This window comes from Colossoma macropomum, unplaced genomic scaffold (assembly GCF_904425465.1).
Source record: "Colossoma macropomum unplaced genomic scaffold, Colossoma_macropomum, whole genome shotgun sequence".
NCBI lineage: Eukaryota > Metazoa > Chordata > Actinopteri > Characiformes > Serrasalmidae > Colossoma > Colossoma macropomum.
In genome coordinates, this window is record NW_023494792.1 from 38,660,865 (window position 1) to 38,678,471 (window position 17,607).

Consider the following 17,607-nt stretch of genomic DNA (forward strand, 5'->3'; position numbering starts at 1 on the left):
AGTAAATTGTCTTTGGTTTCACCTGTGTTAATAGTATAACAGCGATAGTAAAGAACCCCAGTGAGTGCCAGTAGGTCCTAATGGTACCAATCTGATGACCAGTGGAAAAAGCACAAGTCCAGTTTTCTGGTGCCAGGGGTTCAAGTACTTTGTGCAACTGAAAAATGTTTGAACAACTAAAGTAGTTGCCAACTGTGACATTAGCTGCCACCTTTCTGGGTGTACTGTGTTTGAATGCACTTTGGCTTGCCAGCAAAGGATTGTCTGAGTTTTAATTTCAGTAGGTGGGCTTAGTCTCTTTGCTTAAAAATATTTTGTATAATTTAACTGTCTACTTTTGATTGTGAACGGTCCGCCAAATTGAATCTAAGCATGGCTCTTTGTGTTTTGCAGGCTGTGGCGATGCACTTCACTCTCCTTTGCTTCAGGCATTTGTTCTCTGCTTAGAGGCCTACAACATAAACACCAAAAAAAGAAAAAAGACTGCAGCCAAGGAGAGAAAGACGCCATCCAAGTACCCCCATTCTGTTGTTTGAATTGGTGAAAGCATGACGGGACAAAACATTTGCCTTAAGGAACCTACATCACCATCCACAAGCCAGAATACTTTCTACAACTCTTGCCAAGAGTACAAAGAGTAACTGCAGAAGTTTTAGATGGAGCCTTTGAGGTGAGAGCATGTTGAAGCGCTGGCACCCTCTAGTGGAGGCAAGAGACAGAACTTGGTTTATCGTTAGCCTGTTAGTTTTTAATCTCAGGAGTTATCCGCATACCCTGCAAGCAGACACGGCCGTGCCCACAGCAGAGGGGAGAGGAGGACCGCGCGCTTGTCTGGGGGTTAGTCTCCGAGTTTGTTTTAGGCTGTTGTAGAGTGTAATTTCGTGTGCTCGTTTCACACACATCGTACGTACACATGGAATAGTGTTAGTATTCATTGCCTTGGTTTCTGCAGCTGCATCGTGCTAAAGCGCTAGCACCAGCTGGCGTCAGACTCTGTCACACTGCCACTCCCCATAGGGGAACATTCCGTACAAGTGAAGTGTGTATGTGTGTATGCGTGCGTTATCTACTGCTGTAATACTTTCTCCACATACTACTCTTCGGTACTAGGGCCCGATTGGATGGAGGATTTGTTGAGGTGACGAGGCACGGTACAAAACTGCCCACGTTCGGTACTGAATGATTTGCACTGTATTATCTGTACTGTATGCTAAGCTGTGCTGACTGCCAGCTGCGTTTCTCCACTGTGGAGAGCGTTACTGAGCTACAGCATCTGCCCTTGCAGCATCTCCTCCTAGCTGGATGGCTTCACTGGTTCTGTAGTAGAAAAACAAGATCAAGCAGAGCAGCAAAGTTTGGACAATGCGATTGGACTACCAGAGCTTTCTCTTGGTCATGAAGTGGAAGTGCAGTGGACCACCCTGAAGCTGTGGGAAGCCTCCAGAGCAGGAATGTGCATATCAGTCTTCTCGTACGTGATCAACGCTGGCTGATGCCGAGACTGGGAATACTCGCAAAAAAAAAAGAAAAGGGAACTCCCAAGATTTGTTGAGGCTGGCTCAACCTAATGTAAACCTGAACAGCTCTGATTTACACGGACAGACATATCTGTTAAAGTAGGGATGCATGATGAGGATGGTGTCCTTCACATATGGGGATCTGATGGTGAAGCTGTTATCACCCATATTTATGCTTACATGTAAGAAATGTGCAACAGCAGTATTTGCAACCAATGTGGAATCAGCTGTATCGGTTCAGAAGTTTCATATTGGTACATCCTCTCAACTTTCCTTTTCAAGTTTCTTGAGGTTCGCACAGCAGTGACTCAATGTAAATTCTCTATTGCTATACACTGAAAATTTCCCAGTGCCAGTATAGCACTACCAATACTTGATTACGTCCTGACATTACAGGTACTGTACTTAGTCTTATGATTCAACTAGAGTCTCTTGACAATGTTTTGCACATGTTATATACTGAGGTATAACATACATACTGAGACATAGTCCAGTCTATTAAAGCAAATGTATGGCTGTCACTGGCATTGAGGGTTTTAATCCCAATAGAATAATAATTAATTTTAGAAATTAGATACAGAATCCCTTAGATTTTTGCCGGTATCGAACAGTATAAGGTACAATGCACTGTCACAACAGATCTCACCCACACATTATCAGACATGCCTGCTTAATCAGTATGATCTGCTGGAGTCCACAAGTGGCACCAGCATTTGGCTACATGTGCAAAGACTTCAAAATAATGGCATGTCGTTCAGCTTGTGCTAAACGATTTGGATAAAATCCGTCTTTGAAGTGTTTACAAATTCAACATCAATTGGGTGTTTATCGTTGGCCTCTTTTCCACTCGAGCCAAATGGATCTCAGGGCTGCTCTGCGCTAGTCCGGAGTAGTGAGACCGGTTACGGTGTCTTTTTTTTTATCGGTTGTGCCGCTAAATCAGAACCAGGACAAAATGAAGAAAACTACACGAACGAGTGGCTAACTGCTGACAGACTAATAGCTACTCGCACACCCATAGATAAAACCACATGCATTCTGTCGGTCACTCTACCTCCAGTTTCTCGGCGTGCTCTCATCATCTTTATCCTCTAAACGGGTGTTATTAGGTCTTCAGTTAGTGAAACAGCCGGTACTGTGGTGGGTTTCATCTGTAGCCGGGTAACTGCAGTATCATTAGCGCCGTCCAGCAGGCTGCAGCTCAAAGACCCGCAGAACGGTTCTGATAGTATCTTTTTGTTACTTCAACATCAGACTTTCGAGTTTGTGCTGTCAGACACGAGCCCGTGCTGCAGTGGGAGGCACCGTACACTCGCGTTAGCTTGTAAGTTGTAGGTTTTTGTCACTGTCTATACTTGTGGTAGCGGGGCAGTTAGTCGAATTAAACCCGTACTGGGGTGTTTGGATCTCTTTACCAAGTTAGCTAGGAGAAAGGAGGACCCAGACACCAGAGAACAGGGTTAATTTCGACTTTCTGTTCGTTTGAAGTCACTTCCTCAGATTATCATTATCATTTAAAATTGTCAGTAAAGCTCTTGTTAGTCAGAATCGAATCTGTTTTGTGGTGAGCAGAGCTGGTAGCATGCTAGCTAGCTAGCTAAGCTAATGCTACTGGTTAGCATTTAACATTTAGAAATTGATGTTAGATTGAAGCTTTGACGTTTATTGAATGGCGGATTTCAAGTCGTACATGGCTTTCACTTATATGGCTTCCATGTATGTAAACTGAACTCGTTTCATTTGTTTGGAATAACGCCGCTGGATGCAGTGTCAAAAGTACGGAGCCCGGTAGGGGTCACTAACGAGAAAAGGAAAATCTGTCCCCGCAGTTCAGTAATCCGTACTCTCAGTTTATAAACTGTGCCCACGGATTTGTAAACCTGTACTCTCGGTTAGCAAAACTGTACCGACGGATTTGTAAACTGTGTAAAGCACACACTACCTCCCCCAGCTACGGTACAGGCCACATTTATGAGATATTTTGAGGAACTGGAGAATTTTGTGACATTTCTGAATGAGGTCAGGCAATTGGACGACACAACTGTATCGACCTTTCATGATGAAAAGATAAATATAAGCAAGTAACGTTAACGTGACATAAAGCAGACATTACCAGAAAGTAGGTAACGTAGGATAGTGTGCTGTAGCTTTTACATACACCGTTTTCAACGGCTTTAACATTTAATTAAAGTACAGTTTAACCTTAGTGCTTAACTGGAGTGTTTTGTAGAAATGTATTATGTGAATGCACTTGTTTAAAACGAGGCAAAAATAATCTCGTTTTTGCCTATATTATCCCACCACGCGGCCAGCGACGACTGAACGGAGTTTCAGCCCGAAGAGCAAGAATTGCTGGATATTTATAGCCCAGTGAACAATCGACGTCATTTCAGTACAGTACACTTTACAAATCCGTCGGTACAGTTTTGCTAACCGAGACTGCAGTTTACAAATCTGTGGGCACAGTTTATAAATTGAGAGTACTGATTACTAAACTGCGGGGACAGAGTTTCCTCCTCACATTTTTTTCCTCGTTAGTGACCCATACCGGGCTCCGTACAAAATACCGTCAAAAACGTACAACGTAAAATCAGCGAATAGCTACGTCGTTGCGTCATCCTACCAAACGTTTCTGTGGCCCCGAGTACGGTTAGAGCCGGTTTATGAGGAGTCTGGCCACTTTCTATTCCCCCCGTTACATTAAAAACAGGACTGCCGAACAGCAGAGGGCGCCCGCCAGTGAGTCCTCAATGAATGGGAGTGAATGGTGCTTAACGGTTAAAAACGAAAAGTTAAAATAGTTACTAATCACTGAACCAGAACGTTTCTTTAATTTTAGAAAGTAGAAGGATGGATTTCACCAAAAAACAAAGAAATCTTACCGATATATTTCCTTTTTTCTACAGCAAACGGGTTTTAGACAGCAGAAGGCGGGTTTTACTGCTGGAGTGTGTTGATTGATTGGCGAGCGGAGCAGCTCATTGGCTGTTCGCGCTCACTGACGTCATGAACATACATGAGGCGCCGTTTTAAACTCCTATAACTCGAGTTTAAAAGCCCTTAAAATATAACAGCAGTGTTAAAATGTTATGCTGTTCTGTGTTCAGGAAAAGATTGCATTCTTTTACATTAGAAATGTTTAAGCATTTATAAACTATGATTTTGCTCAAATGCTCCTGATCAACCCATTCATTTTGGACTCACTCGGGAGCGCCCTCTAGTGTTTGAGAAAACCGGAAGACATTACAGAGTGGTAATTCTCCTGGTACGGTTAGCTAACCCGTTTTTAAGCGTTCCGGGTCAAACAGTGTCTGTGTGGAAAAGCCACTGGAACCGTTACCCACAGTGCTCAGAACTGTTCAGCCCTGTAGTGGAAAAGAGGCCGTGGTAATTACTGCAGGTATTTATGCAGAAAATGTTCCAAGACTGACATCTGCCATAGTGACCTTGAATGATTTCTCCATAGTACAGGGAGGAACATTAACTGAACAAACACCCGATACACTGGAAATAATGTAATGATAATAATTGGAGAGGATTTCTTAACAATCGTCATCATTTGAAAGAGTCACCTCACGTTTCCTGTTTTAGAGAGCTGTGTGTTTTGGATCAGTCAAGACAGCTCTTCCCAGCACAGAGAGGGCTGCGTCAGAACAGAAGGAACATGGGCTGCTTCACTCTATTTTATAATTTTTTTCTTTAAAGTAGTGTGTGTCGAGTTCTGCGTCCTGTTTGTCTTTGGTGCCATTTTTGTGCAATGTGTCACTTACACTAGAGGGGCGATTGCAGATCGTCTTCACAGAGTTTTAATGTGCGTGATTATTAGAAACAAAAACAATAAATGCAAATGTTTTTTCTGGGAGAATAAAGTGGCTTTTCTCAGTTCTTCAAAATGGCACAGCTGTAGTAACAAAAGGCTGAGGTCAAGTAGAATGTTAACTGAGTCAGAGCAATTGCAGAGAGAAAAATGTTTTTTTTGTCTGTACCTTACAGCTCTTGGGTAAAGCCTGCCCTCTGTTGATGGCATAAACTGTTCCTCGGGCCTGATTCCCATTCCAAAAACCAAGAATCCATGGTACTAGAGTGCATGCTTTTTCTTATAATTCACTTGGATTCTTGGGAGAACCAATGCAAGACCATTAAACACGGACCATATCCGGTCATAAATGCATATAAGGCAGAAAAGAGTTCATATGTATCCATTTATTCTGTATATTATCAGCGTCATGCTCCTTGGTGAAGCTGTTACCCATTTCCCGTTCAGCTAAGAAAGAAGGACCATCCTTTAGCCAAAGCATGTAGTGAAATATACTGTTTTCACACAGCATAGCGGGACTAAACAAAGTAGATCTGAAAAGGGAGTGGAGCATGAACTGTGGATTCCCACAGAGAGAAAACGGCTTGTCAGATAAATTAACAAAAGAGCCTTTGTAAGGCTTTCACCATTTTTAAATGTAACAAGACAACTGCTGTTTAAGTGTGGGCGTGGAGATGTATGGGGCAAAAAAGAACTTCATTGATGATCATGGCACTTGAGCTACATGAGACACCAAGAGTGGGAAAACAGGTGAATGCATACAAATAGGTACCATTATAATTCGTACTGTAGGTCATTATGAATGATTCTCTCTATTATAGAGTCCAGTCTTCCAAAGTGACATTCAGCTTACATTCGAGAAACATGAATGAAACCCTTCTGATTGTGAAAGTAAACATTTAAAATCAAAATGCTTGTGGTTGGATATCAAATAATGCACGTCCAAAATGGTGAAGAGAATTACAAAATTATTCTGACAGAATATTGCTGGAAATCATAATAAAAAACAGAGATGATTAATCATGCAGGTGTTGGAAGAATTTAACCGCAGTCTTTGTAAGCTTTACAGTGGAGGCAAGTATGAAAAATTCCCTGAAAACAATCTACAGCTGAAGGTGGGAGACTGCCTGCTAAAGGACAAATGTGTATTCTAATGTGGCCACATCTGCGTTCTGTTTCTGCTCTACATCTCAACAACGAGTCATATAAAGTTAATCTTTTGGCATTATGCTTAAATAGAAATGATCATATACATAAATATCCTCTCTGAAAGCAAACAACCAACATACACAATGATAGTCTCTAAACTATCAGCTCTTTTCCCAGTCATATCGCACCTATTCTCATTATTGGCCTCTGTTGGCTCCACTCTATGATTCCTAGAGCGATATTCTAGAAGAACTACATTCCAAGCTGATAACCCACCTCACAAATGTGATGATTCACATTTACAGTGGAGAATCCGACCATTCTAGGAAAGAAGGTCCATATAAAAATCTGAGTAAATCAAATCCTCTTCTTTACCTCCATCCTTCATGTATCACAGGTAGTGAATTTTGAAAATCTACTGGAGTAAGACAACATTTAAATGTGCCCTTGTCAACATATCACAGCTTCAGTCTTCAACTTGTTTGCAAGCACACGTCACAATACTTCCTGGGACGATACAGTCCAGTCCACTGGTCTGAAAAAGTTTCACTCTGCATTCTTCCTGGTCAAACAAATTACAGCAGGACTACACAATGAATATTCAGGATATTTACTTTGTTGTAATATAATATTAATGCCTGAAGACATTGACTTAATGCTTAACTTGATGGCTCTACAACTATGTGCTCTTCGGACTTCTTTTTTTTCTTCTTTTTTTAATCTACTGAAATCTTCCAAGTAGTGTTTTGGTCTATGTAGCAAGTAGTGTACAAAATCTACACCTACAGTACTCCTTCATTTCACCAAGTACAGTACAGCGGAAAGCACTTCAATCTACATCCGAGGTGGTTCCATTGTCCGGCGGGTCCAGGAGCTCCTGTCGGCGGCGCATGATGGCTGCAAACTGGGCACGCTCGGATGCGTCCTAGAAAAGGACAATGTGAGAAGGATGAAAGAGAGCGAGAGGGGAGGAGGGGTCAGTGGTTGCTGCCCTCGTCAAAGGACTCCACCCCCGAGTCACTGGCTGCCGCCGCTAGTTTCTCCTGCCTCCTCCTCATGATCTCCTGCAGCTCTGAGCCAGAGCTCCTCTGCATTGAAAAAAGGCGAGAAAGACTGTGGATTAAATTAAAGGTAATGTATAGTGAAAAATTACATCACGCATTTTTCACCCTTTACCCCAAATGCAGGCAATCAGCCAAGAACTTTTATGTTCATGGACAAAAATCTAAAATATTAACAAAATTATAAACTTCAAGAAACTACTACTACTGATTTTAGCTTTGCTTCTAAAATTCACTTTTTGGCATTATATATATATATTATTTTATTTATTTATTTTTTCTACTTACATGGTGGACAGGTACATGCAGGGTGCTAGTACCCAAAGAAAACTTATTTTGTTCAAATTTACCACTTTGTTTACATCTCAGCAGCTCAACTATGCTGAAAAGTTTGCTACTTCATTTTGACTTAGAAAATCAACAAAACTAAACATCTAAAACAAAACACCAAACACTTCCTGGCTGATCGACTACACGAGGGCTATGAGGAAAACTGTACATTCAGTTTTGTATAAACTATCCATTTAGGTTGTACATTAAAACAAAGTCTTCTGGAAAGATACATGTAGTTAGGACTGACGTGTCAAAATGACTGCATGACATGAGGACGGAAGCACTGAGGTATGAAACAGCACAAACCTTAAGACAGAACATGAGGCAAAAGGAGGGCTTTATCTTTCAAACTAGAAGGGCATTCACTGTTCTACAAGCTAGGAAAACTATAGTAACAATGCTAACATTAGCCTGGGATCTACACACCCAAGCACCCACATAGTGTGTCTATGCAGAGGTCAGTGTGGTAGCCATCCGTCATCACACAGGTGTGCCTGGATCACCAGGATACCACTCCAAAGATATGGGTGAAGGGACAATGGGCAAAAGCTACTTTAGAGTAGATATTTTATGTCTGTATCTTGAAGGTATCTCAATTTTACTACCTTAAACCGTTCTACTTATTCTCTGTTGGTCAGATTTACTGTGATAAAGAATGTATGAAGAAACCTAATGACACTTATCAATGTTACAAGATGCAACCATAGCAACAATGTAAACAAAACAGACCAGAACTAAACAGAAATGTCTACTGCACAGAATGTGTACCTTTGCCTTTATGGCATAGTTGTGCAATAACTGTGGTTATTATAGCTGGTTTTATCAGAAAGACAGAGAAACTAAAAGTTGCTATGAAGTAGGGGGAGGCGATAAGGCAAAAATATAAGATCGCAATACTTCCAAGATATTTTCAATGAATAAAATGTATCAATTTTTTTTTGCCGATTGGTAAGTTGAAAAAAGAAGGAACCACAGTGCCACATTAAATACATAGTATCATAAAACTATGAATATGTAATATTTTATAAGGTTTAATGTAACGTTTGATAATGTTTTAAAATATTTAAATATTATAATATTATATATAATATAATATTATAATATGTTTCATTTACTGCATTAAATCCAATCAAACATGACTGTGTTCTCTTTGTACAGGAACATGCTGTTGGTCAGTGTTCTTTCAGTACTGACAGTATCCACGATATACTAAGAAAGGTCATTTATTATAATACTGATAAATGACACCATTTTGCCCCCCCGCTACTACAAAGTTAGTCTTCATAATTAGGGTAAATTTCAAAACCATTTTTTTCAAAAGAAGGGAAAAAAAAAATTGTGACTCACTCAACAGTTCTAACCCTATGTGCTGTTACACTAAATCTAACCAACAGAGAAGAGATGCCCATATCTACATTGAACTAAAATACCTTAGCAAGCTTGAGAGCTTTATCAGTGGATCATAGGAGGGTTCAGAAGAAGACCTGCAGATAGGAAGAACACGAAAGAAACCAGAGGCAACCTTGCCAGAGTTGGCAGAATACAACTCAAAATACCAGCACTGAAAAAGCCAGTGGGGTTCTGCAATGACTGGCCCTTCAGACTAGCCTACCGGCCTCAAGGCTTTAATTTAGAGTGCAATATTAAGCTAGACTATGTCATGAGTAGTACAAGGGTAAAATGAAATATAGAAAATGAGAAAGAAGAAGCAAGAGTAGGAGTCATAGACAGTTACACCCACCTCAAGGGCAGCCTTCTGGACGGTGACCTGGCTGTAGACCCTGGCTCCATCATCTGGACACACAGTCTTCAGCTCGTCCTTGTTGAGGGAGAAGAGCTGAGCTCCGGTCAGCACCCCCAGACTGTTCACAGTTCTGAACACAGAAAACAGGGAGGGAACTCAAACCAGTAACTCTGTCTATAATGGAATTTTGCTTTAGGAAAAGCCTAAAGTACAATTTTTTCATTTTATTTATTTTTTTTATTTTATTTTATTTTTGTTATGCACCAACCAGTCAAATTAGGCTGTTTTCTATTTCTAAACTTTAATATGTTGTGAAGCCATATGTTTCCTTTTCCCTTTGCATGAAAGTCCCCTTTTTACACCAGAAACTGTCATTAATGGGATGCAAATCACAAAAATGGCATCCATGTGACAAATACAGCACTAAAACAACATATTTTTAGTCTTACACTGGCCGGCCTAGCCTCCTCTGGCACACTTACACAGCGCTGAAGCCCTTGGCCTGCAGCCAGGCTTTGACCTCCTCGGGGCTGGAGTCGTAGGTGATGTTGACGGCGGGGAGGCTGGTGCTGCGTGGCGGAGCCTGGAACTTCTTCTGAGCGCTGCGACCCAGAGTCAGCCTGTGCATCAGCTCATCCTGAACCTCCTCCATGTTCGACTTGCGCCCTTTACAGGATACCAGGAAAAACAAACAAAACTTTTATTTACTGTTTCAACTGTATGAAACATGTCTTCCTATGATGTGCGTCTACAGCAGTGGTCATCAGCCCTTCTCCTGGAGATCTACTTTCCTGCAGAGTTTAATTCCAACCTGCATCTGCCCGTTCACTGTACCTACACTGATGCATCTGATCCACCCAATCAAGGACTTCTAGAGAAGTAAATGAGCTCAAGCAGGTGTGGCAGATTATGGTTGGAGCTACAGTCCACAGGAAGGCAGATCTCCAGGACCAGAGTTGGTATCCACTGGTCTACAGTATATACATGTCACCATCTAACAAGATGTGCTTCAGTATTAATTCCTCAGACAAGAATCTGCTCATCATATCCTTATTAGAAATCATACACAACACTGACCATAATCAATACTTAATGCTAATATTAACAAAAACAAAGGCTAATTTTTTGTTTAGATTCAACCTTGTCTTGACAGTTAACATTCATGAGCCATGACCCATATCTGTCATTAGGATGATCACACCTCTGCCCTGAAAAGACCCACATGCCACACTGGAGTGACGCATACTCAGTGAAGTGTGATTGTATACAATGAGTGTAAAAGTATTCTCATTACGGTCACAGTGGCCACAGATAACCTGATCTATGACCACATATGAAAGTTTTTCAAGTCTTATTTAAAAAGGTGAGATTACAAGATCTGTGTCAAATTTAGGCAAAAAATTTGATTTTTGAAATTTGATTTGATTTGGGCTACGTTAACTCTAACGTGAAGGTAACCAAAGCCATGTTAGCAGTCTTGTATATGTATGTTCGTACGGTTAGTGGGAGCAGCGCGTTCTTTCTGGTGCTCCCTCATGGTGACGCTGCCATTGTCACTGGAGTTACTGCTGTTCTGGCGGCTGACGTTAGAGGGCGAGTTCCTCTGAGGCTCGGCGGCTAGAGGGACAGCCGCAGGGGGCAGTGGGGGAGTGGGCAGCTGCACCAGTGCAGGAGCTGGAGGAGGTGGCGTTGGGGCTGGAGGGATGGCTGTCGTTACAGGTTTCGGGACGTAGTCTGTTCTCTGCTTCTGTTAAAGGATTGAAATGTGTCAAACACAAGGCAGGCTGCTTTGCTCATTTCATTTTGACTGTCAATAAAAGATAAACATCAATTAAGGCTGAATGATTTGGAGAAATATCTAATTGCAATTTTTCTAATCAATATTGTGACTGCAATTTAAATTGCAATTTTCAGTTCTGATTGATCTAACTCATCTACAGGCGATTCACAAGCTAAAAGCTAAATATCCTGACATTAAACTTGCTAAAGGGACATTGTTAATGTAGGCTATAGCCAAAATTGCACTCTTTCATATTACAATTTCAATATAAAACCAATTATTCTTTCTGAAATAAGATAACACAGACAGTATCTAGGGTTGTGACTGAAATGGATCCCCTTCATTAGCACTGTGAGATACAGGGGAAAACTATTTAGTTTACTAAATAGTGGGTAAGAATGACAAGTAAATAAACATTATTTTTATAAGAAGCGAGAATTTCTACTACCAAGAAGCAGCATGGCTGATTTTGTAAAAGATTTTGTGTGGGTTTGACTTTGTTACCCATAATCATGTGTTTTGTTTATAATTTGAAAAACAGGCCCAAAAATCCTATTTAATATGTCATTGTCAGCCACCAGGTGGCAGCGATGTCCAACTGTTTCTTGCCACAGAAAAGTCTCTGAAATCACTCTTAAATGGAGATGTTTCTCTCTCAAAGCTCAACAGTCAAATCAGATCAATCAAACCCAAAAAGTAATACATTAACCATTAAGAGAGACTCACTGCTAAAAGATACTTGACATTTTGAAAAAAAGAGTCCTTGCCCATGAAGAACCCATTTATTCTAACAGACTGCAAATCAATGCACTCTCACTGAGCAGAGCTGCACACTGATCAGTGTTACAATAAGTTGTTTTTGGTGCATATACCCTTAGTTCTGAATGACCTACAACATACAAACTATGGTATTATACACTCAAGCTATTCAGATTCAAGTGCATCAGCATATCTACAAAATAAGAAGCACTGCAAATGACATTACCTCGTTTAATTCACCCAGCAATTGCTTGTAGAAAGGAGGGAAAAAGCAAAAATAAATGTGGAAATGGCTTCTTAAAAGACAGAAACTCACTGCAACTCAAGTCAAACAAAATAAAGAAAGATCAAAGTCCTAGTGCTCAGGAAAGACAGCATTCTAAAGTACACAGCACTCACAGCATAACAGAAATTTTGTAAAACATTTTTCTTCTGTTCATACATTTCCTTACAAACTGATTCTTTACAAGACAGTTTACTGTGCAAATTGCAAAAGGAACATAATAGTTTTTCTCTGCTAGCTGCCTGTTAAACTTCTCTATACACGCAGCATCAACTTTATTAGGTACATATACCTTGTACTTTCACACACCACCCACTTCATGAGCTAAACTTACCATACTGTCTACTATACAGGTGTGTATTAACACACTGTAGACCAGCCGCCCTCTACCCAATTCATCAATGGACAGTTTCTGACCACAGGATCAGTGTTTATTAGAGTCTGATATCAGTTGGTATATTATATTGGCTGATATTGCCAATTCACAGTTTTATTAGTATTGCCCACATTGCTGATAACTAGGCTGAACAATTTGTGATTTTTCTGACTAAAATTGTGATTGTGATTTTAATGTGATTATATTCTATAAATTAAGCTCCAAGCTTTTTCACCAAGAGGACTAGCGCATCCATTTTTGTTGTGCCAGACTGCCAGCTCATGAATTCTGTGTTATGAGGTTATATTTACTTAAAACTTGTTAAGACTATGTTGAATAATGATATAATTAAAATTCAACACAGCAGTGACACATTTTGAGCAGTGTGGGTGGCGCTGGTATCAGGCACAGCAGTGTTTCTGCAATTTTAACACAGTGCTGGGTTGAGGGCCAGTGTCCAAAAACATTCAGCCTCTGTGGTCAGAAACTAACCACTGATGAAAGGCTAAAGGATGGCTAACACAAACTACACGACAACAGGTGGAGACATCAAGGTAAGGGTTTGTGGTGAGTGAATAAAACTGCTCCAAAAGGTTGTATATTAAGCAGCCTAAGACAGATAAGATAGAAATTTCCCAGGCTTTTTACACACACATAAATATATGTGTGTGTGTGTATAAAGCCTAGTAAATTTCATTAGGCTCTTTAACTCCAAGCCAAGGAACTCGTACTACAGCAAGCAGTACTCTAAAACAATCTACTGAAAACAGATTTAGCTAACCCGAATAGACTAAATCTGTTAAATAACTGGGAAGGCAAGAACAATTGAGAACAGCAGCAAACTAGAGCCAGTCTGAGCACACGGCCATCCAGCCCTACCTTAAACAGCTCAAACTCCTTCTTTGGCATCATTAGCTTTTAGATAAATAAATATTGGACAAACAGTAAAAACAAAAGTGAAGGTGGAAGCAAACACAGAACAATGATAAAAATCATACAATCAGTGCTGACAGCAGTATCAGTTAGTGCCCAAAAATTCCAATGACTGGATATTCAGAAATGCCCACATATTAATGTGAGGGACACTTGTGGGCATAATCATCAATGTATGTGTGCTTTTCAACAGGAAATCATAAAATGTATTATAAATTGAAATCCCTATAGGGATGGAAAAAAATAAACACAAACAGATGACATGGAAGCATTAAACTGCAAGTTAAACCATGTAAAAAATGTTCTAGGAAGTGATGCACTACACTGCTCTTCACGATACTCAACTCATCATCGGCCTCATACTCACCTGAATTGTGTGGCTGTAAATTGGCTCCCCGCGTCCAGTCACGTCAACTGCCCTGCTGATCTCAAGGATGTTGTTTGGCACATATCCTGTAGCCCCAACTCCATTTTGAACCTTCCACCACTGTTTCCTGTCATCCAGAACCTATCAAGAAGATAAGCAGCTGATAGCGTTCCACTGAGCATGCTGCTACGCTATGGTGACTATAATAACAGCTCCAAACAAGACACATCACATTTATGAATATATATATGACATAACAACATATGACTTTACCTCCACCACTTCGTCCTTAACCACAGAGAGTTCTGTGTTATTCCTTGCCACAAAGTCATATTTAGATTTGGCAAAATTTCTTGGCTGGCCTCTAGCATGGGCATCAAAGTTTCTAGATTGAGATAATCAAAAATAGAGCAGAATGAACGATACTGCACATACAGAGCTGCAGAATTAAGTGTATATTCAGAATATTTGGATAGTACGCTGAAAATTTGAGGATTAGATATCTAAAATGATTCAAAAGACAGAAATCCAAAAGATATATTGGTTTGCTGTTTTAAGCCTTCATGCATTTCATTCTGAAGGGGCACTATGGCCAAAATAAAAAAAGTAACCATCAGAACACCTGCTGTAAACATTCCTAATCGTCTCCTATAAAAGGTGCCACAGCATTTTCTAGAATGAGATTCTCGGATTTAAGAACTAGGAAAACCTGTTCTGATGACATATCTCGAAGGCAGGAGGAACTTTTGAAAAAAGTGCTTTTGGGTGGATTCTTAAGGGCGTTTTTTTTTTGCAGGATGTAGCCATATACTTAACGGGACTTCTTGGAGGCTGTTTATCGGGTCTGTATTTATTAGCCTCTGCATCAGTGGCAACAAACAACTTAAAGGCCAGAATGCCCCTTTAACAGAAAAAAGGACTAGCTAACATGAACTTGATATTTTATATTAAATTTATATTATGACTACTATTATAAATAGTATATTTAGTAAATTTTAGAAATAACATCAGATGAAAATAAATCACATTTTAAACTAATCCATGAACATCTACATTATTGACTGCTACAACCATGGAGAAGTGTCCAAAAGCAGAGAGTGAAAAGTGAATGAAAGAGAAAGAGTTTCTGATTTCTCAGTGAACCATTCAGACAGAAAGATGTGATCAAGACCAAATAACAAAAACAAGTGTCAGGGCTTAATTTGTGCCAGAAAAATAACCAACAGCAGCTGAATCACGCTCTTTCAGAGAATGCGAGAAGGGCTTTTCATTCATATAATAAATACGTTCAGACGACAATCTGCAGTGATAAATCAAGAAAAATATATTTTCTGCAAATAACTTGATATATATGTAACATAAAATGTAGAGAAGTTACCCAAAAAGTAGCATGCTGTGTCACACTGTGCCATAGCATCACATAATTTAAACTCCAGTTTGGGTGCACGGTGACAGAAACAATATTAAAAACAATAACATTACATTCATTCACAAATGTGCCACTACTGCTGAGATTCATCCCTCAAAAGAGTTTAGTACCACTGGCTTGATTTTTAACTACTCATGCAAGTTAGAGGCAGTGGAACTCAAAGAAAATAATCTAGGAAACAACCTCAATTGATGAAACAGAGAACAGAAAGTTCTCTTATTGTTACACATAAGCCATAGTAAAATATGAAAAAGAAATTGAAGAGTTGAACTGAACTTTTTACTTGAGAAAGCAGAAAGAATAAAAAGATTACAAGTCAGAAGTTAAGAGTTTTTACACCAGTTGAACATTACGCCCCAGTCAGCAATCTGAACCAATAGTAATTTGAGCCCAAAGAGGAAGTGAACAGGAGGACAGTTCTCCAGGGCCTGTCAGCAGTCAAGTGACCCCTAGGGGGGTGTTACCTATCTAAGTGGCGGCTGACCGCCTGTTTAAAAGCTGCCACTGCCATGTCTGTGTCCAGCAGGTGCATGCGCTGGTAGGCAGTGTTACTGAAGGCATACCCGTCTGCTGAGGGGAAATCCTGCACGCTGGCCTGCTGCCGGAAGCAAGAAAAAACACAGAAATATCATAAACCAGGTAAGCATCATGAACTAAGAATAACACTCATACACCAACAAGCACACTTTAACCTTTTCATATTTTATCACCTGCAATAACAAGTCTGATACACTGTATGTCTAAAAGTATCCAGACACCTCCTCTAAATACTGAATGATGAGCAAATGTCTGTAAACCTTTGAACATATTTTATGCATTTTAATGATTTTGTTTTGATGGAAAGGTTTTTGTGTGTAGGATTGCTTTGAGGAAAGAAGGTCTAAGGTTTAACAGTGTAAATGAGTGCTTCTTCTAGTGTCACTATATTTGTAGGGAAAAATCTCTTACCTCATGGTGGAGTCTGCGGCTCACCTCCTCCTGCCTGTGGATCTCTGCCTGAGCCAGCGTTTCGGCCAGCTGCGTCAGGTCCTGCTCCCGAGATACCAACACAGGCGGCTCCCAACCATCCCGGAAACGTAGTGTGTGAGGAGGGAAGTAATGGTCCTTAGGCCACTCCAGCCTAGAAAGAGGTGAAACAGTCACATTAAAATATTAAAACACATCAGTGAAAACACAAAAATAATACACAAAGCAGAAGAACTGAAATATAAATTCAATAAAAGACACAGTTGGACAGATTTAAAGACAAATATAACACAGCAGAGCCTCACCAGCAAAACCTTAAAACTAGCAGCGTAAAGAATAGCATCACGGTATTCAAATGTTCAGTATAGGTACTAATACAGCTGATTTTGCTCTGTAAATGCTCTGCAGGTGTAAACAGTTCACCGGCAATACCTGCATTTGGTCCATCCATCTCCCAGAGTGACCCAAAGGTGGCGCTCTTCAGGAGTGCCTGCAGAGTGCAGAAAGTCTATGGCCTCTCTGGTAAGGAGTGGAACCAGTACACTCTTTGCCAGGTCTACCCCTCCTGATGTGTGAATCACCTATCACAACCAACACAGCACACTGTCTCAGACTGCCAGAACATTCTCATTATCAGGTACTGGTGGAATGTTTTCAAAAAAAGGAAGGATCTGACACACTGCACTACAAAATGCCAATATAAACATTTCTATCTAACGACTGATCATATTGGTGCATGTAAGTCTCATGTACTCTACGTCCTTACACTTCTCAGTAGACGGTGATGCTTATCAAGATGTGTCATTAGTTTACTGAAGTACACTGTAAAAAGTCCTTCTACTTTAAGCAAAAGCTTTATATCATCACCCTCTGACTGTGTTCACAACAGCACATGTGGTGATTATTCAGGCTTAGCTCTGCGTGTTCCGAAGTGAGTCACGTCATGGTGAACAACCCACGTACCATTCTGAGTGGTGTAAAGAGGAAGTGAACCAGATCCACAGCACTCGGGTTCTGAATGTGGTTCTTCAACTTTCCCTGGGATTAAAACACAATGACAATCATATCACAATCACATATGCTACAATTTCCA

The 17,607-nt window shown here is 40.3% G+C and overlaps 2 protein-coding genes across 4 annotated transcripts in view; one reads left to right on the forward strand and one right to left on the reverse strand.

Annotated features, from left to right (window-relative positions):
* The window catches only part of ptpro (protein tyrosine phosphatase receptor type O), an 80,138-nt gene extending 76,795 nt beyond the window's left edge, over positions 1-3,343 (forward strand). Inside the window, exon 27 of the mRNA XM_036577110.1 lies at positions 394-3,343. The gene's annotated coding sequence lies outside the window, so the exon portion shown is untranslated. The remainder of the gene's footprint in view (positions 1-393) is intronic.
* A 2,358-nt stretch (positions 3,344-5,701) lies between these two features.
* Positions 5,702-17,607, reverse strand: part of eps8a (epidermal growth factor receptor pathway substrate 8a) — a 63,533-nt gene continuing 51,627 nt past the window's right edge. For all 3 annotated transcript variants that reach the window (XM_036577111.1, XM_036577113.1, XM_036577112.1), the window contains 10 exons: positions 17,478-17,552; positions 16,947-17,095; positions 16,497-16,668; positions 16,112-16,146; positions 14,393-14,504; positions 14,120-14,260; positions 11,119-11,368; positions 10,104-10,287; positions 9,619-9,751; positions 5,702-7,571 (listed from right to left, as the gene is read on the reverse strand). In XM_036577111.1, coding sequence (XP_036433004.1) covers positions 7,461-7,571; positions 9,619-9,751; positions 10,104-10,287; positions 11,119-11,368; positions 14,120-14,260; positions 14,393-14,504; positions 16,112-16,146; positions 16,497-16,668; positions 16,947-17,095; positions 17,478-17,552 — 1,362 coding nt within the window. In that variant the 3' untranslated portion in view covers positions 5,702-7,460. The remainder of the gene's footprint in view (positions 7,572-9,618; positions 9,752-10,103; positions 10,288-11,118; positions 11,369-14,119; positions 14,261-14,392; positions 14,505-16,111; positions 16,147-16,496; positions 16,669-16,946; positions 17,096-17,477; positions 17,553-17,607) is intronic.